The sequence below is a fragment of the Aquila chrysaetos genome, chromosome Z (assembly GCF_900496995.4).
Source record: "Aquila chrysaetos chrysaetos chromosome Z, bAquChr1.4, whole genome shotgun sequence".
Classification (NCBI taxonomy): domain Eukaryota; kingdom Metazoa; phylum Chordata; class Aves; order Accipitriformes; family Accipitridae; genus Aquila; species Aquila chrysaetos.
In genome coordinates this window covers 16,524,747-16,551,400 of record NC_044030.1, presented here as the reverse complement: position 1 = coordinate 16,551,400, position 26,654 = coordinate 16,524,747, and the positions used below count along the sequence as shown (strand labels likewise).

Sequence of the window (26,654 nt, the reverse complement as noted above, 5' to 3'; positions counted from 1 at the left end):
CAACTGACAACATAGCCAGATCTCTAAAAGAGATAGTATTTGTGTGTGTGTGTGTGTTGAAGTCCATTCACATTTGAAATGGCTGAGTGTAACGTTTTGAATCATAGGATCATGGGATAATTCAGGTTGGAAGGACCTGCTCAAAGCCTGCTTACCCATGAGGTCAGACCACGTTGGTCATGGCTTATCCAGTCATGTCTTGAAAACTTCCAGGGATGGAGATGGCATAAGCTCTCTATGTAATATGCTTCTCTGCTTGGCTGCCTTTAAGGGGAAGAGATTTCTCCTTATATCCAGCCTGAACACCTTGTCTGAAGTTCTGCCCTTTTTCTCTTGTCCTCCCAGCATGCACTGCTGTAAAAAGCCTTGCTCCATCTCCTTGAAAACCTCTGTGTTGGTACTAGGGGGCTGCCATGAGGTCCCCCTGAAGCTGTCTCTTCTTCAGGCTAAGTCCTGCTCCCTCAAACTCTCCTCACAGGATAAGTGCTCCAGCCCCCATCCTGGTGGCCCTCCACTGAAATAGTTCTAGTTTGTCAATGTGATTCCTGTATTTGGGGCCAAAACTGGATGCAATACTCAAATGAGTGCTGAGGAAACAGGGATAATCCCTTCTTTCAGCCTACTAGTTGTGCTCCTGAACAGCCCAGGATGCTGCTGAGCCTGATTGTTGCCAGGGTGCACAGCTAGCTCATACTAGCTCATTGTCAACCAGATACCCAGGACCTTTTCCACAGTGCTGCCCCACTTGCCTGTCTGTTCATTTCTCCCGCCTGTCCAGGTCCCTCTGGATGGTCATGTAATGACTGTTCCCCCCAGCTTGGTGTCATGTGCAAACCTGACAAAACTGCTCTCCATCACCTTCGCCACATTGTTGATAAAGATGCTAAATGCAACAGGTCCCAGGAGAGACCCCTGCAGTACTCCTCCCATTATGGTCCTCCAAGCAGAGTTCAAGTATGACCCATTAACCCCTACCCACTGAGCCCAATCATCCAACCAGTTTTTTACCCGTCTAGTCGTCCACCCATGCTGGACCATAATATTCCAGATTGGTGTCGTGGTTTAACCCAGCAGGCTGCTAAACAATACGAGAATACAAGAATATTGTGGGAGACCATGTCATAAACCCTGCTGAAGTCAAGGTACCACTGGTGTCCCCCCCTACACAGATCTACCCATTTTGTCATGGAAGGCAATAAGGTGTGTGTCCTGGGTTCAGCTGGGATAGAGTTAATTTTTACAGGAACCTGGGAGGTGGGGGGGCATAGCCGGGGCAGCTGACCTGAACTAGCCAAGGAGCTGTTCCATACCATGTGACATCATGCCCAGTATATAGATGGGGAGTGGGCCAGGGGCAGGGCTCTCCTGCTCTCTCTCGACTTTCGGTGGGGGAAGTGGCGGAGCGTCGGGTCCCGGGTGGTGAGCAGTTGCACTGTGCATCGCTCTTTTCTGTATACTCTTTCATTAGTACCGTCGTTGTTGTTGTAACTTTTTTTGCGTTGTCCCAGTCAACTGCCCTTATCTCAACCCTCGAGGTTCCGGTTTGGTTTTTTTTGTTTGTTTGTTTGTTTTTTTCTTTTCTCTCCTCCGTCTTCCCACTATCCCACCGGAGCGGGGCTCCAGCGCTCACCTGAACCTAGGCGCCCTGCGCGTAATTCGCACCGGGCCGGAGCGGGGACGCCTCAGGACACGCCGGGACCTGACCAGAAACGCCTGGAAAGCGGCGGGATGGCGGCGGCCCTGAGGGAGGGCCGCTGGCGTGAGGGGAGCCGGCGGGGCGGCTCCGGCGTCCCCTCAGGGCGGGCGGCGCGGCGCGGCCGGCAGGGGGCTGCGTGGTCCTTTGTTACCGGCTGGGCTGAAACCACGACAGTGGGTCAGGCATCACTGACCCTTGGCAAATCCATACTGGCTGTCTTAATCACCATCTTCTCCAGGGAAGAGATTTCACGCTGCTTCCCTCTTCCCCATCCTCTTGTATATTTGGGTGTCCATAAAGCTCTATAGTAACTCAGGTGTGTTTTCTAAATCATGTTTGTAGGAGCAATTAGAAATATTTCAAAGCTTTTGTATCTAACTGCTCACCCTTTCTCCAACCATAAAAAGACATAGCATGCTTTCTTTAGTCCCCTAAGTTATTTTTACTGTTTCTCTTGGAACTGGTCATAAATATGGTCATATTCACAATAGGGAAAGGAGATGTAAAGTAAGATTAGTAGAAACTAGAAGATGCTAAGAAATTTTAGAAGGACTTCAGTGTTGGTCTACAGGACAACAGGATGATTTATTAAACCTTTCACCAAAAGACAAATAAATCAGTCAGGGATGAAAATCTGAACTACTCTTTTCTTGTCTCTCATGGCTTAATGAAGGTACCTGGGCGTTGTTTCAGACAGCTCAGTGGAGATTCTCACTTAATACGAAGCTGATATCTAGGACCCAATCAGACAAATAGAGGTGCGGACAGCATACATCTATATAAACAAGATGCAGAGGCAGAGCCTCCTTCCTTGTCCCAACCTACTCCAGCCACAATACTTTGCCTAATGTAAGAAACAGAGGCGTTTCAGAGGCAGAGGAGGAGACTAGCAACATAGAAACTTTCTGGTGTGTAAGTGTTCTCAAAACTAGCAACAGGAAGGTGAAGTGAACACAAAGAACAAAAAAATTGTGTTATAGAGGAGACAGACTGCTAGGCAGAACCCTTTGTCTTTTCACATGAAGGCAGAGATGTTGACAGCAGAAGGCAAAATCTGCAGCAAACCATCTTCTTCTCCCAATGCATCATCAGAAGACTTCTTGAGATGGCACTTCGTGCACTCCCAAATTGCACGAGGCTGTGGTAGCAAAACTGTCCAGTTTAATGTCACGGTAAGAAACCGGCAGTCTTTTCAAGCTTCACGGTGTTCAGTTGCAAACGGAACCCGCTGCCTGTTTGCGATCAGGCCTTCTCACAAGCAGGTCTTTCTTCCCTGCCTCAACGTTGCTTCCTGTGGCTTTGTCACCGGTTGCAATGCAGCGGCAGTAGCAGCGGGGCACCGAGGTACGCCCATCTCTCTGATGCCTGATTGGTGCGGAGGAGCTCGTTTTCCGACACCCTTCCACCTACTTCTCCAGCGCTCACCTGAACCTAGGCGCCCTGCGCGTAATTCGCACCGGGCCGGAGCGGGGACGCCTCAGGACACGCCGGGACCTGACCAGAAACGCCTGGAAAGCGGCGGGATGGCGGCGGCCCTGAGGGAGGGCCGCTGGCGTGAGGGGAGCCGGCGGGGCGGCTCCGGCGTCCCCTCAGGGCGGGCGGCGCGGCGCGGCCGGCAGGGGGCAGCGCGGCGCCGCCCGGCGAGGCCCTGACGGGGCACCTCCCCCGCCCGCCCCCGCCGCCGCCGCGGCCGCCGCCGCCGCCGGCTGGGGCGGAAGCGAGGGCGAGCGGCGGCCGGTGCCGCGCCGCGAGGAGCGGGCATGGCGGACGGGACGCGCTCGCTGCGCGGCGGCAGCCCGGCCTCTAGCCCGCTGCTGGGCGGGCGGGGCCGCGCCGCGGCGGGGAGCAGCTCGCCGGGCCACGGCTTCCGCAGGGTGACCCTCACCAAGCCCACCTTCTGCCACTACTGCACCGACTTCATCTGGGGGCTGGCCGGCTACCAGTGCGAGGGTAAGGGGATGGCGGGGGACGGGGGGCGGCCGGGCGGGAGGTGGAGCAGCCGGCAGGGGGGGCAGGCCGGGCGCCGCGCCGTGCTGGCCGGGGCGGCTGTCGGTCGTGCGGGACCTGCTGGGAACGACCGCCGCGTCCTGGGCGAGGTGGGGGGCCGGGGAACAGGAGAAACTAAAAAATTCCTAAAACCACTCCTAATAAAAATTCTAATAATAATCTTAAACGACAATAATAAAATTCTCATAATAATAAAATAGTACAGTATTAAAAAGAATACGTTCTACGAAAAATCTAACAACAGTAATGATTAAAATTCTAGTAATTGGAATAAATTCTAATAATAAAGTCTAACGACCACAGTAATACTAAAAATTCTAATAATAATAATAATAAATTCTAAAAATAAAAAGGTCTGAAACCAACAGTGATACTAATATTACAACAGTAATTCCAATATTAATAACAACAAATTCTAATAATAATAAATGTTATCAGTAATAATAACTAACAATAATAATTTTAGTAATAAATTACAATAAATTCTAACAACAATAATAATACAATTCTAATAATAATAATAAATGAATTTGGATATATGGCACTGCCTGCTCCTGCCTGGTGGCACAGGTGTTTGCCCTGATCCAGCACTGCCCCTGCCCATCCTGGGATGGGTCCGCTGCGAGCCACCGGCCTCCCCTGCCTGCACCAGCCGCTGCCTGCCGGGGTGGCCGGTGGCTCGCAGCGGACCCATCCCAGGGGTGTTCTTATCTGCTGGCATGCCTGATGCCATAGAGGAGCCACAACCTGCGTTGAGTTTGAACCTTTTAAACCCTGATGCCGGGGGGGGGGGGAGAAGGAATTGCTAGGTCTCCTTGCCAGCCCCCATGGCAGCTGAGGTTCGTGGAGGTGATGAAATTATGGCTCGTTCTGATGCAGTAAAACCAAACGGTGCTATAGGGAAAAGAGGGGCTCTGCGTGTCCTGCTTAAAAAAACAAACAAACAAACAAACCCCAAAACAACACCTTGATGTCTTTTTGAGCGTATGCAGCCCAGCCAGCTTGGGTTGCATCTCCAAGACCATTTCTGGAGGGGTCGTGTTGTACAAGAGCCTCATTGTTGAGGTGGTATCAAACAAGGCCGTGGGTGTAGAGAAGTACCCTGCAGTGCTTGAAATAGCTCCTGTCTTTTGTCGTCGTCGTGGGTGAAGAGGGTGCAGGATTAAGTTGGGTGGAAGTCATGCTGTGGTGCAAAAAAAGTCTTGCAAGAATGGTTTTATATTTGCTTAAAACTTTGCTGAGAGATGCATCATACTGTCTGCATAGCAGAAGGTCACTGCCTACCCTAACACCAAAAAAAAGCCCCAAGCTCGAGTGAAAATTTCTTAATTTGTGAAAAAGCATAAAGCTAATCTTTTACAGTCTTTTATTACATCACTGCCTTAAAAAAAGGCAAATTACTAGAGTCACAGAAGTGGGTGTTCAGGTGCCACTTTTGTTACTTGAACAGCTGCGCGGCCTTGGTACGTTAACAAAATGTGGAAGGCTTTTGTTCAGGATGTCTCGCTTCTGTTCCGTTCACATACTATGTCCGTAAAGGTAGTGCATAGCTGTAACTTGAGTTTAGGGTCTTTTCCTAGTTTGAAAACTGTGCTGACAGTTTGTGGTCTGGAATTGTTTTTCCCCTTTGGCTTTTCAGGCTGAAATCCGGGTAAGGATCGTTAGCAGCACTGTCTAATGACGACGGTGTGCTAATGAGAAACTTCTAAGCTGCATTGTTAAGATATCTCTTTTAAACCTACATCCAAAACCTCCACCCCAAACAAAGTCGCGTGTGTGAGGGGTAATGAGAAAAATACTCTTCATTAGCTGTAACATTCCCTACTCAGAATGGGGGGGGGGGGGGGGGCCCTGTAATGTCACCTGACGCATCAGTGTCTCCTTTGGGTGAAGAACTGGGGGTTTTTGTTGTTAATTTGTCAGTTTTCAGCCAGCTATGCTCAGTGTAATGTTTGTCTTTTCCAACAACTTAACTGCTAAACAACAAATTTCAAAAATACCCAATGGGTCATTCGCTGATGGTGGCTGCTGTTGACAGCCATGTGTACACCCTTGTACCTTGTTGTATAACTTGGCAGCTCATTCGTTCCAAGTTATTTAATAAATGCTAATATGATTTCTTGAATGATATTTTAAGTAAATTCAGTTTAATAGTTACCTCCTTGTCACATTTGCTTTAACTAATGGAGTTTGACTATTATTCTTCAGAAAGTAATAAAAGGGTGACCTCTAGGAGTACCAGGCTGATTCAAAATAACAAAATAACCCACCCGGCTTTTAGTGAAGGAAGTGTTTGCAGTAGACTGGAAAAACTTGGTAGATAATTGCTATCTCCTTTTTGTTTTCCCCAGAGAGACTAGGACTGTGGGTTTGATTGCAGCTGAGCTGATGTTGTTGTCACTGGGACTCCTTTTGATAAACCACCTACGGGCTTCAAAATGAAGCCATCGAGTGGCCTTTTTCTAGGTGAATTTGCAATGGTTTCTGTTCCAAATCTGTGGGTTCAGATGTTCAGTCTCCTGATGCTGTTTGTGTTGTCGTTCTCTGAAGCTGGTCTTGAATTAAACAAGTTTCCAAACTTTGAAGGGAACTGAGCATGCTGATGATAAGACTCCATCAGTTAAAGAAAGGAGGAAAAAAAAAAAAAAGCTCCTGCCTGTCATTATTTTGAGTAGTTTTGTGGCCTGAATTACCTGGATTTGAGTCTTAATTGATCACAATTTGTGCCTTTGACCCTTGGAAAATGGCATCTTCTACATGTGAATGATCAGGTCTGTGGAGTTTTTCAGTAAACTTACTAACGACTTAGCAGACTGGCACATGCCTATGTGGCTTACATTGCTGTGTAGCAAAAATACAGAAAGTATAATGATTTCTTAACACATTTCTGGCAGTGCAAGCCAAGATAAGTGATCCTTCCCTTTTCTTCTTGTGGATTCTGAAAAATATGTAGAAGAGATGCTCTGATGCTCTCAGTACAAGGCACAAAGTGTCCTGGATCTAATCTCTCTGTTTTGAAGTGAGACACTGCTTCCCTCTGCAGTTCAGGACCAGTACTGCTGTCGCCAGCACTTTGTACGGGACGGGAGGTACTGTTGGGGAGAATTGCAGCTCTCTTGCTAGATTGGCAAAGTATTTTTATAAGTGAAATTTTACAGGGAAGGCAGTAGCCTTCCTATGTGGGTTAAGTGTCCAGTTGGGTCTGAAGATGTGACTGTATTAAGCTTTTGTGCCCATATTTATTGTAATCTCAGTCAACCAGGCTTGCAGCTGTGGTTTATTTTTTCTTGCTCCACGCCCCCCCACCTTGTTTTCTGTAAATGCTTTGTAAATCACTCTTTATTTTTCTTGCCACTTTACTCTTTGTAGCTGTCACTTCCTTTGATAAGTGTGTGTGCGAAAGAATAAGTAATGTTTGGATTGTAACATGAACAATTACTCTCTTACATTGCTCTTGCTTTCCAAAGCCTGGTCATTTCAGTTTTGAGTGCGTTTAAATTTCCTCAGGCTTGGCAAGGAAGAGGTAGTGTAAGTGACTGGGTTTCTGTGCACGTGTGTGTGCATCTTAAAAATGAAAAGTATTAAATATATGAAGTCTGTAGAAGAAATAAAGAGAGTTGAGTTCTCATTGGTAGTGCACAGAGGAACCAATTTCATACATTAAAAAAATAGCTAGCAGGTAGTTTAATTTGGAGTTTGGGATTTACTTTAACCACCAATAAATACATTTCTTTTCAGAGTGCTGCCTCTTTTTCCATAAAAGACTTCAAAAAAAAAAGTAGGAAAAATTGTGAATCTGTACATTTTGGGGGCTACAAATATTTACAGTGCTATAAATCTTTCTAATGTGAACTCAGTTTGGTTTATTTGCCAAAGGTAAAATGTAAGCGGTGTAAGTAATAAGCAAGGTGATTAGCAAATTTAACAGTATTGTTCAGCTATTTTCAGGTTTTATATATTTATCTCTATATATCTATCTTTCTTTCATTAAAACATTTATTGGAAGCTACTGTCAGGGACTTTTTGGTGTCTGTTTCTACTAAGGAAATGTCATTTGAGCAGCTAGGGTACTTGTCTTGATATGAAGGCACTAAGTCACATAATACTTTGGGAAATAGCATCCTTGTTTTCTGGTTTTGTGGTTTTGGAGGTTTTTTGTTTGGGGTTTTTTTTTTAGGCTTTGTATTCTAAGCAGAACCTCCAAACTTATTCCAAGATGAAGAGATCCTTGTTTCTCCTTGTTTGGTTTAGATGTTGGCTGACAACACTGCAGCTTTTCCAGAATAAAATATAAATGGTGAATTGGAGTTATGTTTATGCCATAAATCTCTGGCTTAGCAAGACAGCCATAAAGCTGCTGTGATTCATACAGGCATGTCCCAGACATGGGCAAGCCATGTTGTTCCTTGTTGGTGCAGGAGAACCTGAAGATGTTCAGACAGCATCTCTGCAGCGGCCTGGGGATGCATATTCTGGACATGTTTTGAATGGAGTCTACTCCATTTAAAGACTGTCCTAATTATTTGGAGTCAGATAGGGAAGGTGTGTTTTAATTTAAAGCTGGGAGTTAGACCAACAGGGAGTTTGTAGGGATATGGAAACAGTAGCAGGGAATAATGGGATGAGGAGCAATCCCCTTGAACTCTTATCCTTTCTAGTTAGTTCTGTTGTTGGGACAGGCAGCTGGAACATCCTTGACCCTGCTGGTTTCGTTCAGCTCAGTTTTGAAGGAAGTGAATGATGTATGAGATTCCCCAGAAAGTCTTAATGCTTGCAGTTCAAAAGGAAGCCAAATTCTTTCTTCTGATGATGCTTGGCTTGCTTTTGGTGCACTTTGAACTAAAGATAAAAGCTGCAAGAAGGTAAAATCTTGCTTCTATCCCACAATCAGTTTGAATTTTCAAGAGTTGCTGGCTTTATTCTTTAGTGGATTCCTTGTCAGTGGTGGGGCCTTTCCGTGCAACGATAATATGTTTGGTATTGAGATGCAGTGTGAGTTTGTGGTTGAGATGTTGTTGAGCTGATGTGACTTTGCTGCATTTAAAACTCAGATTTAGTTATGCAACTCTAAATCCATCTTGCGAACAAACACAAAGACTGTCAAAAAAGAAAAAAAAAAAAACCAGCAAAAAACACTCTCCAAAAGAAACCCTGATGCAGAAACTTAGCTCCGTTCTGGTCAAGCTGAAACATATGTTGGGGAAGAATGTTTGGGGCATTGACTGGCACTGAAAGATGCAACTTACTTGCTGGTCTGGATGTGAAGAATAATCCATTTTGTACTGAAGAGAATTTACGCTTTTCTTTTCCCCGCCTGCCTCTGACAGTGCTTTGGAGGAAAATAATCATTGCCACCATCAGTGATGCAGAGGAAAGGACAGGGAGCTTTGCGAGGATGCACACAGCTTTTGTAGCTGGAAGCTATATTTTGTGTTGATAGCATTATCCCAGGGTCCAGAAACTCAATTAGGCAGTAAATAACTTACCACAGAAAGTGCTAAAGCCAGTAATCCAATACCAGGCTTTGCACAGCACTTTCATATCTCATCTATGTTACTGCCTCAGTCTGACTCAGTGATAAATGACCAAAGCAATAAGGAAGGTGCTCATCAATCCATCATGGTGTGGAGTGGCTGCGGCTGGCACTCTGCAGGTTTCCTTTCTAGATGATCTTTCATCTAATGTTGCTTAGACTCAATATATTCAGCTGTTCCTCAGCCATCTTCTAGGCTAATACCCTCTGGTTCTTTTCATCTCACACAAAATTTTTCAGTGTTCCTCTGGTAAGTTTCTGGTGGACCATAGTTCTTGCAGTGCTGTGCTAAGGGTCTAAAAAGCCTTTTATTCTTTCTTGCAGTTGTGTGGGAGATAAATGCCTGACTAGTTCTTTCTTTCTGATAAACAAAGGACATTGAACTCCAAGGCTTTCTCCATAAAACATTTTCTAAGCACTCTACTGAGCCATTTAACAGCATTTTCTTTAAAACTTGGGTAGCGTTTCAATCAGAAGTGACCTTAGTACTGCATGGGTGGAGAAGCACTTGCCTGTTCCTCTTTTCTGTGATGTTGTTGTGCATTAGCTGTGCATTTCCCCTTGGTTCAGGTTTGGTTCCTTTTTGGGAATCAGTACATTTTGGTAACATCTCCCCTTTCTCTAGAGATGGTGTGCATTCCTTCTTTATAGCTGTAGAAGTTTGTATTAAAATGGGATGTAGCGCATCTTAGCAACACACATCTCTGTGTGTGATTACTCTGTCCTCTTTCAGTTTTAGTGTTTAGCAATTTTTTTTAGTAGCAACGTTATTTTTATTTCACTGTTTTCCTGGTAATGTTGGATGGTATCCTGGGGTTTTCCATGTGAAATAACCCCATTAAACAATCACTTTTCATTGGGAGTTGCTTTATAGCAATTATTACCCAAGCATAGATGCTGATCTTGAGGTATGATTTCCTGCTTATAGTGCCATGGAGGATGATATACAAGGTTTTTAGTTTTCATTCTCTTCTTGGCAGTTTGCAACGAACGTTTCTGTTGATTCCTGCCCCCGCCCCTCCTGTTCTGAATTCCAAGTCCAGGGATAAGGAATTTTGCTGCACTGTTTCCAGGGTTTCTCTGTGGGCAGGGTCCCTGTTGCTTGTCTGTTTTCTCCTCTTTGATTATGTGCTCTTTATAACTTGTCTATAACGTTGCTTTTCTGCTTAGTATCCCATAGTAAACTGGTTCTCTTACTGATTTTGGAGCTCTTTTCTCAGGTGGCAGCTTTGAATTAACTTTGAATTAGGCTGTCCCCAAATGACCTTTGCTTTTTGGTTAAGTCACTAGTTTCTTCCAGAGTTGTTTCTAACACTGCATTTCATCAGCTCAAACTGTCTTCCTTCTGGGCTACTTGTTGCTCATTAGGCCCATCCTGAGCTGGCTCATGAAAATCCCGTTGGCGAAACTGCTTTTGCAACTCCTATTGTAAACAGGTGACAAAGTTACATTCATGTATTTAATTTGACTCAGCTCCACTGGGGAAAGAACAGGATATGTGTATAGCATATAGACCTTTCTAAAAGATAAAATAATATGTGCTGATCACCACCTATTGTTCCCTACCCCACACATCAAGCCTTTTTGTTTAATAGCACCTTTCAGTTTTGAGAGAAGCCTGTTAGGAAACACTCTGAAGCAGAGTGCAAAAACTCACATTTGTATATCACAATGTGGTAAGGAACTGAGTGGAAGTGTACTACTTTTTTAATAAATGTGCCACTACAGTATTCTTTCTTTTAAACCGTATTGTTGCCTACTGTTGTCTCACTTGTGGAAGTTTGTTATTCACTAGAGTACAGTCAACCCCTAATTTCACTTCCTGTTTTTATTTAAATACTTTTATTTGCTTGGCTGTGGAAGAATGTGGGTGTGTGCATGAATGTGTACATATATTCATACTTATATATTCACATATATATACACACTTGAAGAACACGTGTATTTGTATATGTTTGTTGCTTTTCCCCTGTTTAAAATTGAATATGAGTGATTTACTTGGAAGTATGTTTAGGATTATGAATGTAATATGCTGATACCACTCACCTACTTGCCTTCTTTTTAAATGCCACTTGTATGATATAAATGTCATGCCACTTGCTATGTAAAAATAATGTTGCTTAAGATCTAAAGCAACTAATAGTGAGAATAAAAATTACTGTATTTGACCACAATTTAATCCGTCCCTGGAGGTTTTACATATGGAAGAGTGCTAGAGACATTCTGGATACTTTGCTAAACAGATGTGCTTGGGAGAAACCAAATGATTTGAAATTCAGGTGTTAAGATAGGAGCAGGCTGTTGTTCTGCAGGGTAGTATTAGATTACAGTGGCTAGGAAATAAGACTTCCAGTTTAAGTGCAAGAATATATAGCAAAAAAATCTCTGTTCCTCATTGCATTTCTTCCTCCTCAGCAGAATGTGTCACACATCTTAATGTCTTGGTTTGTTATGATGTAATTCAGGAAATGAGACTGCTTTTTCTGCAGCACTTTCTCTACAGTGTGTGGAGATAAGAACTGGTACACCTTGTTAACCAGTGAGCGTAGGAGTACTCCACTAAGCAGTTCCTTAAGCGTTTCAAACAGAAATACTTCCTCAGTGCTGAAATCATTGCATGGTTGGGAGCTTCAAAAGGAGGCAGAATAATACAAGGAAATTGCTAGGATTACTCTAAGGATGAAGAGGGCATGAGGGAAGGATCTGAACAAAGTGAAAAGGCTAGTCCTATTTGAGACTGTGGATGCTCTCTTTCAGGATAAAAAAAATGCCTTTTGTGAGGTGAAAGGTTTTCTTCAGAATGTGGTTAGGATGCCAGAGAGAGTGTAAATCATCGCACATACAAATTAGCATGGGGAACTGATTAGGACTAGCAATTCTGGAATGTATCTGCTATAGAAAGAAGTCCTTAGACTTGAAACAAGGGTGTGGGCTGAGTAGCATGACCTAGGAAGAACTGCTTTTTCACGTTAAACCTCTTCTGAAAACAGTGTTGATATGGAGGACTGGAAAAGCTGATTTGAAACTTCTTGGATATTCACAAATATTTAGAGAATTTAAAACTCTCAAGACACTTCTGCAGGTTGATGCACAAATTTTGGGTGGCCACGGATGCCATTGGATATACTGGTGGCATAGTACCACACTGGGACAGTTGTGCCTGGCAGGTGTGCATGTAAGCTGTGAGCAGCCTTCTGTGCTCAGTGCTGGAGAGTTGTTATTGCTGGTAATAGCAGCCCTTTCAAAAAGTAATCACAACCCCTTTGTCCTAGAACAGTTTGAAACTTGAGGAGAATGGTGCTTGCAATTATGTTTTATGTTCCAACCCTCTGTCTGGATGCTGGGGAGACTTAACTCTGCAAATAGAAGATGCTGAGTGAGAAACCGAGCATGTGACCCAAAATGAGGAGGTGTGAAAGAAGAGATGTAACCTTAAAAACAAAAGCAAGTTAAAAGTTGCGTGTTTTGATTTCTGTGCCATTGACTTACATGCCTGTAGTTTCTCTTGTGAAGAAGAGAAGTTAACCAGTGCTGCTTATTCCCAACAGCAGCTGGGACTATCAGACCTCCCCAGCCAAATCCTTCTGCAGAAACAGGCTGAAGTAGGAGGTAAACATACCATAATGTTAAAAATACCCTTCAAGACAGCTAAGTATCGTCAAATCCGTTCTGGTTTTGACCTCTCTTACTCTGTTCCTCTTACATTCTCTTTGCTCCAGAACAGCTCCTGTCTGGCAAGTGCCTTGAAATTTCTTGAAGCTATTGTATTTTTCATTCATGAGCTTTTTCTTCAGGAGGAGCAAGTAGATTATTTAAAAAATAAATCCTCCTCCCCTTCCTTTTCCCAAGTCTGGAAAGATAATGGAGATACAGTATACTTATTCAGTACTTTTGCTCAGTGTAACTTTTTTTCTAAATACGGTCTCATGGGAAGCCCTAAGAACCTTTCAGCATGCTTTGGTAATTCATGTGTATAAATTAATAGCTGATTATGTTACATAATAAATTAAGAGCAAATGCTACAAGAACATGCCATGCCAATCTGATCGATTAATAAAACCACACCAAACAACAAACCAAAATAAACAAGATAATTTGGTCCCTCTTTAGGAATGATTTATAGTTTCTCAGGGGTAGATTTTGAATTTTACTGTTTTGTGAACAGAGCTATTGGAAGTTGTGGTGTAGTGGTAAGTCGTGTATATAACTTGACACTGCAGGCTTCTGTTCTCCAGATAGATGTAAATGCTCAGCTTCTATGAATTACATGTGATCTTACTCATGTGAAAGAGGCTGTTTCTTAAATTCAAGGTAAGTATACTGCTGAGTCTCATCAGTGACTCAAGCCTAAGCAGTGGAATTGAAATCCACACTCTTTCTTAACAGTAATCTTTTTAAAATGCTTGCAATTAATAAAAAAATTAAGAGTGGTTCAAAAAAAAAAAAAGTAGCACAGAGATTAGCACCTTCAGTTTGTTAGCCTTTAGGGAAATAGTGCGTTGTGAGTGTTTTATTTTCCTCTGATGCACCACTGTATGGATCATTTGCCTTTAGTTTCCTGACCATGTCAATACCCTCGTAGCAACCACATTGAAGAAAATACTGAATGTACTTACCCAGCTGGCACAGAACCCTATTTATTTGCTTTTTACTTTTTTTTCCCCTCTCTTCTTTCCAGCTCTGTTTTTCACTCAAATCCTACAGTTTTGTACACTTCTGTCTGTGATGTGGCTTGGAAACGAAGCCCTATAGGAATGAGAGGTAGAGGTTGCCATGGCAACTGGGATGTTTTTGGTTTTTAATTTTTTCCTTCACTTGTTTTGTGGTGATAGGAAGTGTTGAGATGCCCTAGATAATGCTGAGATTACCCAAGTTAAAAGAGGAAAACCCTTACCTTGGGGTTACATGTATTAATAATTGGGCCTACACTTCAATTGTACTCCGTGTTTCTTTTAAAATTGTAAATGTGCTGTGGAGGTAGGTGGGTGCTATGGTAGCTAAGGTTAGCAGTGGTTTTTATTGTAGCCTCTTCAGGATTTTTTATTACGTTTTTATGTTCTGTGTTCAGTTTTTAAGAGGCAAGGTGGAAGGAAGTGCACCTCCTAGGGACTGCAACCCTCCTGCTTCCCAGTTACATCACTGAGCAGAGGAGGCTCATTTTATGTAAAATGCTGCCTGTCTCTCCCTTCCTCAGTCCATTTAAAGGCTTATGTGTGTTTTGGAGGGAATTCTTGGGTTTTCCCCCTCCTAGACCACTAAGCAAACTCACTGAGGCTCTGTGTGCATGGGATGCATGTGCGGTGTACGTTTTGTGCCCCTGGTGATACACCCCGTAGGTGCAGGACTACGTTATGGCTGCTCTGAATGGGGTGGTGTTGAGAACGTCTCCAAATCTTTGAGTATCATGGGGGATTCCAGGCAACTGTGTCAACATCACAGTTTTCTGCCAAAATGCCATCATGGCTTACGAAGTCCTACCGTGCATTAAATTCTGCTGTGATCCACCCTGTTTATTAAAGTGTAACTCAAATTCTTCTTTTTCGAAGCTGAAGATGTGCTACTGTTATTTCCCTTTTATAAGTGGGGAGGCATTGTGACTTGAATATGTCTAAAATTGCAGAAGTGTTAACAGGACTGATTTTTGTAGAAGACATCTGTGTTGTCCACCTGGATTTTCAGAAACTAGTTATTGAAGTCTGATATTGACATTGTGGTGTGTGAAGTTATATGCGCTATACTGAGCAACCAGTGATAGTCATGCAGGAGGCCACATATGTGAGGGCTGGAAACTGGCAGGGTTTATGTAGGTTCCCTAACTATGATGAAGTTTTAGTTATAAGGACGCTTGCAGTAAATGTCAAATTGTCTTAATGGATTTTCCCTAAAATTGAGGGCGGGGTCAGACTGCCTTGTGGTTTTTGTTGTGTTACTCTGTTCTGAATGCTGTAAGCTATAGCTCTTTGTTTTGACCAGTAGCTGTGAGTCAGCTGGAGAGTGCTGATAAACAATTGACAAAGTTTCTCTTTGTAAAGCATCACCCTGAAAGCAGTGAATTGGAGAGCTGTTGCTGGCAACAGCTGCAGGGAGTTAAGTACCATGTCTTTAGCATTCATGACACCTGTGTCCTACAGTAGGTGGTTCTGTGGTCCAGCTGGGTCTTCCTTGTCACTCTCCTGGTTTTAACCATTACACGTTTCTCTGCCCCTGCTCTCCCATTTCACTTGCAGATGCGTCAGAGCTGGCACCTCTCTGCTCTAGCCACTGTTTTTTAATCTATGGTTCAGCTGATCACAACAGGCAGCAGAAAACAGAAGAGTCTCCAGCTTAAGGCAGAGCCGGGGGAAAAGACTGATATTTAAGTGGTCTTCAAGAGGTCTGTCTGTATCTGGTACTTGATTTTCTTCTTATCCCCTTGGCATCTTGCTGAATTTTTGAGTTGCGTGTCGTTGGAAGACCTCTCTTCTCCCTTCAAGGGTGTTAGGAGCTGTAGCCTTTCACTGTAGGTGAAGTGAGGGTGATAAAAGCTTTTTCTGTCAGATTTCAAGCTGGCTTGACCCTTTCTAGCTGTGTAAAGGCTGCAGTTTGGAAGACCTGGCAAAAAGCCACGACGTGTCTGGCATGGTGTTACATGGTCTGGCATCTGGTTTGTATGGCAACCTTCATCCTCTAGCCTGTACAAAAGAGCAACTGGAGTGCTTAATTGTTTGCCCTCAAACAGATTTCTGTGGGTCAGAGATGATTTCTTTTCAGGATCCCTGTCTTCAGCATCACTGACTACCACTGCTAGCCCCCTAACATTGGGAGCTTGTGATTCATCCTCACTGGAAAGAGAGTCACAGCCATCCCAATAGTCTGTGGCTGTTGCATGGTGGGTGTGACTTCCCAGTAGTGCATTACCGTGCTAGAACCATGCAGTGGAAAGAAAAATTCAGTGGACAGAGGGCAAAAACTGTGTCTGTCCAGGTTCCCTGTGCAACTCCATGTTGTGAGTGGGATGCCTCTTCCTCTGGAGGATCTTTTTGGGGGAAATGAAAGGAGGTGAGTTGCTGAGCTCTCTCCTGATGTTGTAGCCCTCTTGGAGATTTCTGGTTTTCCATCGGTGAACCAGTGCCTTGTCCCAGGCCACTGTCCTGTCCTTGGCTTAATCCTCAAGAAAAGAGAATATGTTGGGTGCTTTCTGGATCTGAATGTGAGTGTGGCACTAGCCATCTTCCATCTGTGAAGAAGAAAAAGCTCCTAATGTCAGGGACATGTTCTGTGCTAAAATCACATGCCTTTGAAATTCTGTGCCCACCTTCATTTCACAGGTGGGAAGTCAGATCCAGCTGTCTTTCAAGGAGAAAGTAAAGTCTATGCAGAACTCGCCCTTCTCATAGAGTTTCATAGAATGGTTTGGGTTGGAAGGGACCTATAAAGGTCATCAGTCCAACCCTCCCCCACAACAACCAGGGACATCTTCAACTAGATCAGGTTGCTCAGAGACCCGTCCAACCTGACCTTGAATGTTTCCAGGGATGGGGCATCTACCACCTCTCTGGGCAACCTCTTCCAGTGTTTCACCACCCTTATCATAAAAAATTTCTTCCTTATATCTAGTCTAAATTTACCCTCTTTTAGTTTAAAGCCATTACGCCTTGTCCTATCACAACAGGCCCTGCTAAAAAAGTTCGTCCTCATCTTTCTTATAGGCCCCCTCTGAAAGGCCACAATAAGATCTCTGTGGAGCCTTCTCTTCTCCTCCAGGCTGAACAACCCCAACTCTCTCAGCCTGTCCCCATAGGAGAGGTGTTCCATCCCTCTGACCATTTTTGTGGCCCTCCTCTGGACCTGCTCCAACAGGTCCATGTCCTTCTTATGTCGGGGGCCCCAGAGCTGGATGCAGTACTCCAGGTGGGGTCTCACCAGAGCGGAGCAGAGGGGCAGAATCACCTCCCTCAACCTGCTGGCCACCCTTCTTTTAATGCAGCCCAGGATACGGTTGGCTTTCTGGGCTGCAAGTGCACGTTGCTGGCTCACATCCAACTTTTCATCCAGCAGTACCCCCAAGTCCTTATCCTCAGGGCGGCTCTCAATCCCTTCATCCTCCAGCCTGTGTTGATACTGAGGGTTGCCCGTACCCAAGTGCAGGACCTTGCACTTGGCCTTGTTGAACTTCATGAGGTTGACATGGGCCCACTTCTCGACCTTGTCCAGGTCCCTCTGGATGGCATCCCTTCCCTCAGGAGTGTCAGCTGCACCATTCACCTTGGTGTTGTCTGCAAACTTGATGAGCATGCACTCGATGCCACTGTCTATGTCATTGATGAAGATATTAAACAGTACTGGTCCCAGTACAGACCCCTGAGGGATACTACTTTTCACTGATCTCCATCTGGACATTGAGCTGTTGACCTCTACCCTCTGGATGTGACCATCCAGCCAATTTGTTTAATTGAAGCCTGTATTGAGCCAGGCCATGTTATTATTTGCCATACTTTACAGCATGGAAGGAGGGTGAACTGCTGCATGTTAAGTGTAGAGGGTGGATCCCACTTCTTTGTATAGACGCAGCTGGTAGGGTGTCTAGGTTTTCTGCTGGCTATGGTTATGACCTAGAAAAGCCTCTTGACCAAATGGAGATGGCTACTTTTGCTAATGTGGTATTGCTTGCTTGTGCAGTTGTTATTTGCTCCTTGGATTGCGAAGCCCTGGTGGAAGCGTGCACACAGCGTAGGTGCCTTTGTTGTCTCTCCAGCTGTAGGTGCTCTAGCTTTGCCTGCTTAGCAGGATTTAGGAAACCTGCTCTGGGTGAAGTCAGGAGATGGTAGGATGGGGAGGGTGCTTTTCTGACAGGTGAAGTTCTGTTAGTTCATTTGTCAATACTGGGCTTACTGTAACAGGGAAGATGGAGAAGCAAGACAGAGTTTGTTGTTAGACTTAAGAATATTTACAGCCTTACTTATGAGAGAGTGAGAGGTCCATAGCGTAGCCCAGGGGCTTTGTAAGGCTACCACCATTCCACCAAACCTAGTATAACCAAATTGGTGCTTTTATGATGGATGCTTTAAGTATATCATTAAACTCATTTGACTGTTTCGTTATTCAGTAGCTTGTCTTGTTTTCACTTGACTTGTTGCTATGTTATTTCCTAACAGCGTATCTGAAATACAAATGAATAGGAATTCAAATGTGCTGCCTTGAAATTACAGAGCTCAGATGTTACAAAACCATTTCTTTTGCGTACCCATACCTATAAATAGAGCTTGCTTTCATGTACACAATTCTGGAAATAAAAAGTACAACGCATCCATGTTGTGCAGGGGGAAGCTGTATTTTTATCAGACAGGGTAGATGCTGGTTATGTCCATTTAAAGCAGACACAGGTATGGCTGGTTAGTTGCTAAGGCTGGAGAGTCCTGGAGGAGAAAGGACCTCACAAGTACAAGTTGTCTATAAGGATACTCCGTAAATATTTAGAAAACCTTAACAGGTTTCTCATTTCTTCTGTATTTTCAGAGGAAGAGGATCCACAGTGTGGTCTCACTGAACTGTAAGACAAGCAAAGGCCCAAGGTTTCTCACTGCAGTGAGAGAGAAGGGTGTTTTTAACACCTGACTTCTTAAAGCTTTAAGAGATTTTTCCACTCCTGTCTTGCCGTTGTTTGAAATGTTCTGGAAGACCAAAGCTTCTAGTGACAGCTTTTCTGGTGACATTTAGCAAGCATTGCACAACAGACTTCTAAACTTAAACTAGGTTGTGTTTTTGTCTGAGAAAGCACACCAATATTGCATACAGGTCTCTGCATGTTTCTGCTGAATTGGGAAATAAGCTGGCAAGGCCCATGCACTGCATCCAGCATTCCTTTCAGTGAATAGTCACAGTATTCAGGCTGGCCTGTGGTCACGGTCCTAAATAAAAAAGCTAAATGTGTCTGTGTTGGCAAGCTGCTACAGTAGAAGAGGAGCTCAAAGCTGTGTAACAAATGTAAAAGTTAACTACCACAAACTTCCAGTGAGAAGAGAGCATTGCTTTTAAGTTACTTGTTAAAATAGCATCTTTTCCATTAGCTTGAATGGTCCTGTCTGCATAAGCAGTCTGATAGCAGTGTGTTTTATATAATAATTTAAAAACATTGAGATTAAAAAAACTCAACAAAACCCAAACCCCCAAAGTCTTTTTCTCCAATCTGTGACTACTTAGCCTGTGGGCATTTCCTCAAAGCTATTGTCTTCTAATTATCAATGGATCTCTTAAGTGAACGCAAAGGCGGTCCTACTGAACAAAATAGCCTCCTTGCAGGACTGAGGACAACTTCAGAAGTGAGTGAAAAAGCCCCTAAAGGGCAGAGGCACTGTAAGATTAAGCATGTATTTTGGCTTTTGTCGTATCAGGCACATGCTATGGAAGAGCAGGAAGAGAGGAGGAAATAACCTACTTAGTTTTGGCCAAAATAAAGCTTTGTTTTGATACAGTTAGACTGACTTGGCCTGAATTGTCTTGGTGCTGATAGGCCCTTTAAGTCCCACTGATTCATTGTTTGGAAAGCAGAGACTGTTCTTGTTGTCTTGCATAACAGCTTTGAAGCTTTGGTTTACTCCGTGGCTTTGCTAGATTTCATGCTTGTTCTGCTCTGTCAATCTATAGGCAGTTGTCCTTCCGTCAGTATGCTGCAGTAGCTACACCTCCTGCTCTGGGCATCCTTGTCATTGTGTGCAGGGGTATACTTTTATTAAACTAATTTGAGCAAGCTGATTCTTCCATGTTCAGCTCTTCTGTACCCATCTTCCTTCCCCAAATGCTTGCAACCAGACTATAAACCAGTGCTGCTGTTTCATGACTGCAAGCTCTGGCAGAACAGAGGTGGAAGCTAAGACATCTCTACAAATACTGGCAAATAAAATGGGAAATTTGGAAGCCTTTCTGGGTCCTGGACTAAAGCGGTTTGGTTTGGTGATCCACCAGAAGGCAGAGGTCCCTGCTGTGTTGCAGCGTAACCCTGGGGGAAGTGGCTGGACTGAACAAATGTTTGCATGCCCTTCCTTAATAAGAGGGGTAATATGAGAACATCTTGTTTTCTCTTATTCTAGCAATGATTGCCAGTGCTCTTAAAAAAAAGCTGTTTTTTCACTTGCTGAGCACTGTCTTTTTTTCTTTCTTCCTTTTTCTTGTGAGAGGAGGGGTGAGAATAACCACTTGAAAGACTAGGTAAGGTTTGCCACCTTGTGTTTTTTGCTGTCCTTTCTGTTCTGCTGTCAGTAAGTGCCCAAAATAAGCCTCTTTAACTTGTTAAAATAACCAGAACCTTGTCTCACTAAGGTACCTAGCTGCAGAAATAGCTGCAAAGAGAAAGGAAAATGAACAGTTCTTCATGGCAGTAGTACACAGGGCAAGAAATGCTGGACATAAGTTGTAGTAAGGGGGGTTTGGTTTGGACATCTAGCACCAGGCTCCTGACTGTAAGGACTTTGGAGGACGTAGAGTTGGCTGTGCGGAGAGGCTGTGGGTTGCCTCTCCTGGGTGGGTTTTTGGAGCAGGTTTGGCTGACACTTGTCAGGAACACAGAAGGACAGACTAGCTGAGCTCTTGAGGTCGCTTGCTGCCCAGTTTCCTGTAAAAATGAATGTGTTACCTGCATGCTTTCATTACAGTTACCCCTGGGTGTTGTGGTTTAACCCCAGCCAGCAACTAAGCACCACGCAGTTGCTCACTCACTTCCCCCCCACCCAATGGGATGAGTAAAAAAAGTAAAACTTGTGTGTTAAGAACAGTTCAATAGGACAGAAAGGAAGAAAATAATAATGATAATAATAACAATAAACAAATAACAATAATAATAATAAAAGGATTGAAATATACAAAACAAGTGGTGCACAATGCAATTGCTTACCACTCGCCGACCGATGCCTAGTTAGTTCCTGAGCAGTGATCTGCCCCCCCAGGCCAACTCCCCCAGGTTATATATACTGGGCATGACATTACATGGTCTGGAATACCCCTTTGGACAGTTTGGGTCAGCTGTCCTGGCTGTGTCCCCTCCTGACTTCTTGTGCCCCCCCCAGCCTTCTTGCTGGCTGGCCATGAGAAGCTGAAAAATCCTTGACTTAGTACAAACACTACTTAGCAACAACTGAGAACATCAGTGTGTTATCAACATTATTCTCATACTAAATCCAGAACATAACCCTATACCAGCTACTAGGAAGAAAATTAACTCTATCCCAGCTGAAACCAGGACACTGGGACATACTGACATTCATGCCCAAAGTAGTAAATATTTTTGTAGAAATTATTTTGACAGTGTAGGTATGTGGCACAGAAATAACACACTGTCTGAACTATAATGTGAATGTTTGACATCAGCTGAGCAGAGTTGTTACTACTCTTCTATCTTTCTGCTTGGAATGAGTTTTGGTTTGCAGATCAGAAAAGAATAGGATTTCCATCCTTATGCTTCCCTCATCACTTGGGCTCTGGAATGTCCTCATCTCTTCCTTCCCAGCAGGTGTCTTCTCAGTAGCAAATAACGTGAGACCTCTGAATTCCCACAGTCATTTGTTTTGATAAATGCTGAGACTTTTCTGTTAATTGCTGAATTTGTAGCATTCTCAGGCTTGGCATCTGGAGTAGGAAAACATTTTGTAATTCTGAGCAACATTAGTATTCTGAAGAATAGCTTTGACTTCGGGGAGAGGAAATGCCTCTAATTGCAGAATAGATTGCAATAATGGCTTGATGTAGCATAGGCAAATTCAGATACTTCCTCTTGTTCTGGATTGTTGATGCCTTGTAAGTTGGTGAACAAAGATTTGTAATAATTGTATCTGTTTAAGGGAAACATTTATGTTGCTGGAAGTACTGATGGATATCTCTTCTCATCACTAAACTTTACAGGATGCCTGGGAATGTTTTCGAGGGTATAATTCACCCTTAATTCATTCTTTCATCTTGATAAAAACAAGATGCATATTACATGCTTTATTTTATAATCTGGTGTATTGACTTGAAGTAAAAGAATCTTGGCCTCTGTAAATTGTTGTGCTTTAGAAAGCTGAAAGGAGTTGTGCTGATTTTCAGCATATGAGAATCTGACCTTAACTTCAGACTATGTAGTTAGATGTACTGCACTCTTAACAGTAATGGTCTCTACTGGAGTTAATGAAAATGAAAATTACTAAAAGTATTGAAAAGGAATTGAAAAATTCACCCTGCTGGAGTGAATTACCCATCTGGAGTAAATGGCATGAGTCATTATTCTTCCTGTAGTACCTGTTGCATTTAAAACATAGTCATGTTTGCTATGAAGCACAAGGCTTGAAACTGCACTGCATATCCTTTGAGCTGCCCTGTAACCACTCCTAAACTTGATGGCTCTGATTTCTTGCCGAGGTCGGTGGTCTGTTGCACCAGGCACATGGTAGTGTATAAAGTGCCTGTGCTGTCACCTTCCCAAGGAGTCCACCTAGCCCCAACAGTTCCCTGGAGAAACAGCACCAGTCGTACTCCCAGTGCTCATCACCCTGGAGTTTGCAGCCAGCAAATTCGGGCTCTGACCAAAGTTATCACAAGGTACATGTCTGTGTTCTTATCCTTTCGCTACTTGTTAGGAACTGAACTTTTTGTGTCACCCATCTCTTCAAACAATTGCCCCTCTCTTGGGGCAATCAAACTTTGGGGCAATTGTGGCCTACTGCAGTCTTCGCACAGCTGAGTCAGGAAATGTGGTGGGAAACATTAATGGGCATGGTCCTGGTTTTTCAGAGACCTGCCCACCTTTGATTTGAGCAGAAAATGTTGCTCCTTGCAGCTGCTGGGATTTGTTCAGATGGAAAAAGAAAAATTTGATTACAGATGTATAAAATGCAGTAATGAGTTGAAGATTGTCCTGTGAAAAAGGAGGAGAGAGTGTCTCAGAATGTGGGGGTTTATGATAAAGAGTGGAAGTTGCCATAAGCTGGAGATGGGGAGCACATAATTGTATCACCTGCATCTGGTCCAGGAAGCTATTTATTAATGTGTTTGATTTTTAAAATGAGTACTTCAAATTTTTAAGACTAAAATATGTGTGAGTACAGAGACACATTACAGTTCAGGGTAGGCAGAGTTAAAGTTGCACTTCAGATACCTTATGAGGACTTTGTCCGTGTTTCTCCGTCCGCTGTGTTTTATCTTTTTTTAAAGATAACCTTTTAAAGATGGCATGTGTTTGGATAGGGATAATCTATAACGCTTGCAGGCACCTGTTGAAAAAAAAAGCTGCCCAGTATTTAATCTGGTAGAAGCAGGGTTTTTTGTCCTGTACAATTTCAATGCACTCAAGAAAATGTAGACAACATTCCTCTGGCCACCCAAAGGGTGGCCCAGTGCCAGAGTCAGTTGCTAGCCATAACCACAGCCTTTTCTTTTGTCTTATTTTTCTGAACATCTTAGCAGAAGACAGATATAACTGAGGGTACTATGCATGCAAGGTTCCCTCCGGAACTGAAAGTTGGCATTCACAATGTGTGAAATGCTAAAACAAAACCACACCGACTGCAGGCCTGGGTTTGGGTGGCAGACAAAAATTACAGAGGGAAGCAACGAACTCCTAACAAGGTTGCAGGTGGATTTGTGGCAGCGATGACTTGGTAGGGCATATGCGATTCAACTCTCTCGTTAGCAGCCCACGGCCCCATCTACAAAGGCCAGGAGCGAGCTGAGAGTTCACATTGGACATCAGCTGCTAAGGATTGCAGAAGAATCTTTTAAGTGAATTAATTTTAATCTACCATTTTATTGACTGGGTTGATGAATGTTAACTGATGTGTATGAAGGGGGGAAAAATAGTCCTACAAGTTGATGAGCCTTGAGTCAGCTTTTACAGATCAGGCAAGAAATGAAGTTAGAGTTGTAATGATGAGGCTGGGGAAGTATGTGCCCAGTGTGTAATTGTCAAAAAAAAGACAAATTGAATGGTAGACATTGTTAGCAAAGGAATGGGGCGGAGTGGCAAAAAAGCCACCTCTGTGCCACATTATAAACTCACAGCATGCACATACTGTCTGTGCAATGAGTGAGCTGCTGGTGAGTCTTACTGTAAGAGTTTCATGCAGCATTAGATCTTCAAGAAGGCATTTTCTTTCTTTCTTTTTTTTTTTTTTTTTTAATCCCCCTTGTAATTCTTCCATGTAATCGATGTAAATTTATAGGGCTTTTTGTAGAGGATTGTAGAGAGTTTTCATTTATGTAATACTCCTACACATATCAGGCCATCCAGCCCAGTAGACTCTCCAAGACAGGGACTTCTTCCAAGTCTTACATTTAACAAGATGCCCCAGAGAATTATTGCTTTTCATTTAGTTTTATTTATATTCACATTAACGAGCAGAGTATGTTCTTTAATGCATTGCACTTACATTTTTCCAGAAATGAAAAATTTATTGTGTACTGATAGCTGGGAAAACAATTCTGAGTTACTAGGCCATTCCTGGTTGAGCTAATGGTTTGTTTTAAAAAGAATAAGCCCTTTAGTCAACTAGGTCATTCAGTAATCTCTAACCTTTGTTAAAAGATCAGAAGAAACTTTGGCAGGCACTTGCTGAGAGTTACAAGTTGTGCAGGTGAGCAAAATGTAAGTAAGTTAACGGCATTCACAGATAATGCCAAACAAAATGAAATTATTATTTGCCAAGTCATCCAGACAGTATTGAGGCATTGTGCTGTTGTCACTTCACGTCAGGGTATGAAATTTTCCCAGTGCTGGCTCTGTGACAGGTAGTTGGCCACAACACTGTGTTGTTTCTTGGGAGTTACAGAAGTTTGCTGTGGGTCAGCTGTGTGCCAGTGCATGCAGTGTGCTTGGAGAGAGTTGCAGGAACTTTCCTCTGTCTTCGGGTGCAGGAGCTCGCTTTTTCTGAGAGTCCTCCGTGTGACCTGTGTCAAGGAGGCGGGTGATGGCTCCTGTGTTAGCCACCCGTGGGTCGTGGCGCCCTGCAGTGAAGACAACGGGAGGGAATAGCTGGAAGAAGGAGAGAGTGTTACTGCTGCTTGTGGTACTGGTGCAAGTTGGTTGAGATGTAAGAACCAGAGGCAGAGGGCCAGGAGGTGACTGACAGGATGAGAAATCCAGACAGCAGAGGGTTGGAGGAGGAATTGCGATTTACTTTGCAGGTGCTTTTGTTAAGCTCAAAACAAGCACTCACTGAAATGAGAGAAGTGCTTTTGCGTTAAGAATGCACATGTGAATAGGTCCACAGCGAGTCTTGTGTTAAACTGATCACACTTCCAGCAGAGGATCAATCCATTTTGGTCTTGGTGTTGACACGTCTTGATCTTCCTTGGAGAGCAATTTGGTAGTTCTACTTTTAAAACTGTTTAGCAAATGTAAAATTAGATTTATAAATACAATTGTTAAAGTCAAAATAAAAAATTAAATAAAGACTAACATGTTAAAATATAAATTTACAAATAAATGTATGTTTGAAAAACAGCAAAACTGAATTATGGCGAGTATCTCCTCGAAGAGGAGACAAAAGTAATTTTCAACACCTAGGATTTTGCTCAGGACTGGGCGGTCTTTTCAAAAGTGGGAGAAGATTATGTGTTAAATTCAGTATTTCATAAGCAATTCCCACCGAGCCATTGCGTGCATGGGACACTGATACATTGCTAGAGTCTGTACAGGACATAATTGGCCTTTTTCTTCTTCCCACTTTTGGGATCTGCTTTGAAGTCTGTCTTGGGGACAGAGGGAAGAAGGGTTATATGGAAAAAGTGTGGCATATTGGAGGGTGTAAACAGCCCTTGCTTTGCTAGCAAGTGTTACATAGCTCATGAGTTCCAGTGATGCCCAGCTTTTATCTCCTGCCTTCCTAGGGAGGGCTGGAGAGAGAGGTTTTCTGTTTCCTTGCAAGTGTATCTTGAAGAGCTACTGCTTGTATGTTCACTGGGTGTTGCTGTATGTACACATTGGCTTTTTCTTTATTAATTCACCAAGTCAAACAAAATGTGATAGGGAAAGTGGCCCTGGGAAGTGAAGGCTTATGGGCAGAGACTGCTGTAAAGCCATGTCTCATGCTCAGTGTGGACAGGGAGCAGTCCTGTGGTGCCTGATGCCCACCTGGCTTCTTGCTGTGCATTGGGAATATCTAATTTTTCATATGAATGATGTCATTTATTATTGAGTAGAGAACAGGAGCAAGGGAAAGTTGTCAAATGTGGTTGCCGCTGTATGCTTGACTGTATAGTTAGGGGCTTTGAGAGACCACATGAAGTCCCCTGAACCTGCAAGTAAACGATTTTGTGGATTCTGTCAATGTCTCTTGAAATCACGACTGTTCATCTTCCCTCAGTGTTGTATAGCTTCACGCAGCTTAAACCTGGATATAGGTGCCTTGTATTCAAACTTCAGTTTGAAGGTTGCAGGCGCTGTTTTCTTCAAAGATACCTCAAGTGTTTGTCACT

General features: G+C 43.5%; 1 protein-coding gene across 4 annotated transcripts in view; it reads left to right on the top strand.

Moving 5' to 3' along the window:
- The first annotated feature begins 3,416 nt into the window (after positions 1-3,416).
- The window catches only part of DGKQ (diacylglycerol kinase theta), a 102,412-nt gene continuing 79,174 nt past the window's right edge, over positions 3,417-26,654 (top strand). For 3 of the 4 annotated variants that reach the window (XM_041120888.1, XM_030004832.2, XM_030004831.2), the window contains exon 1: positions 3,418-3,646. In XM_041120888.1, the coding sequence (XP_040976822.1) occupies positions 3,457-3,646 (190 nt within the window). In that variant the 5' untranslated portion in view covers positions 3,418-3,456. Of the gene's footprint in view, positions 3,647-26,654 lie in introns of all 4 variants that reach the window. The other variant, XM_041120889.1, reaches the window with a different exon arrangement.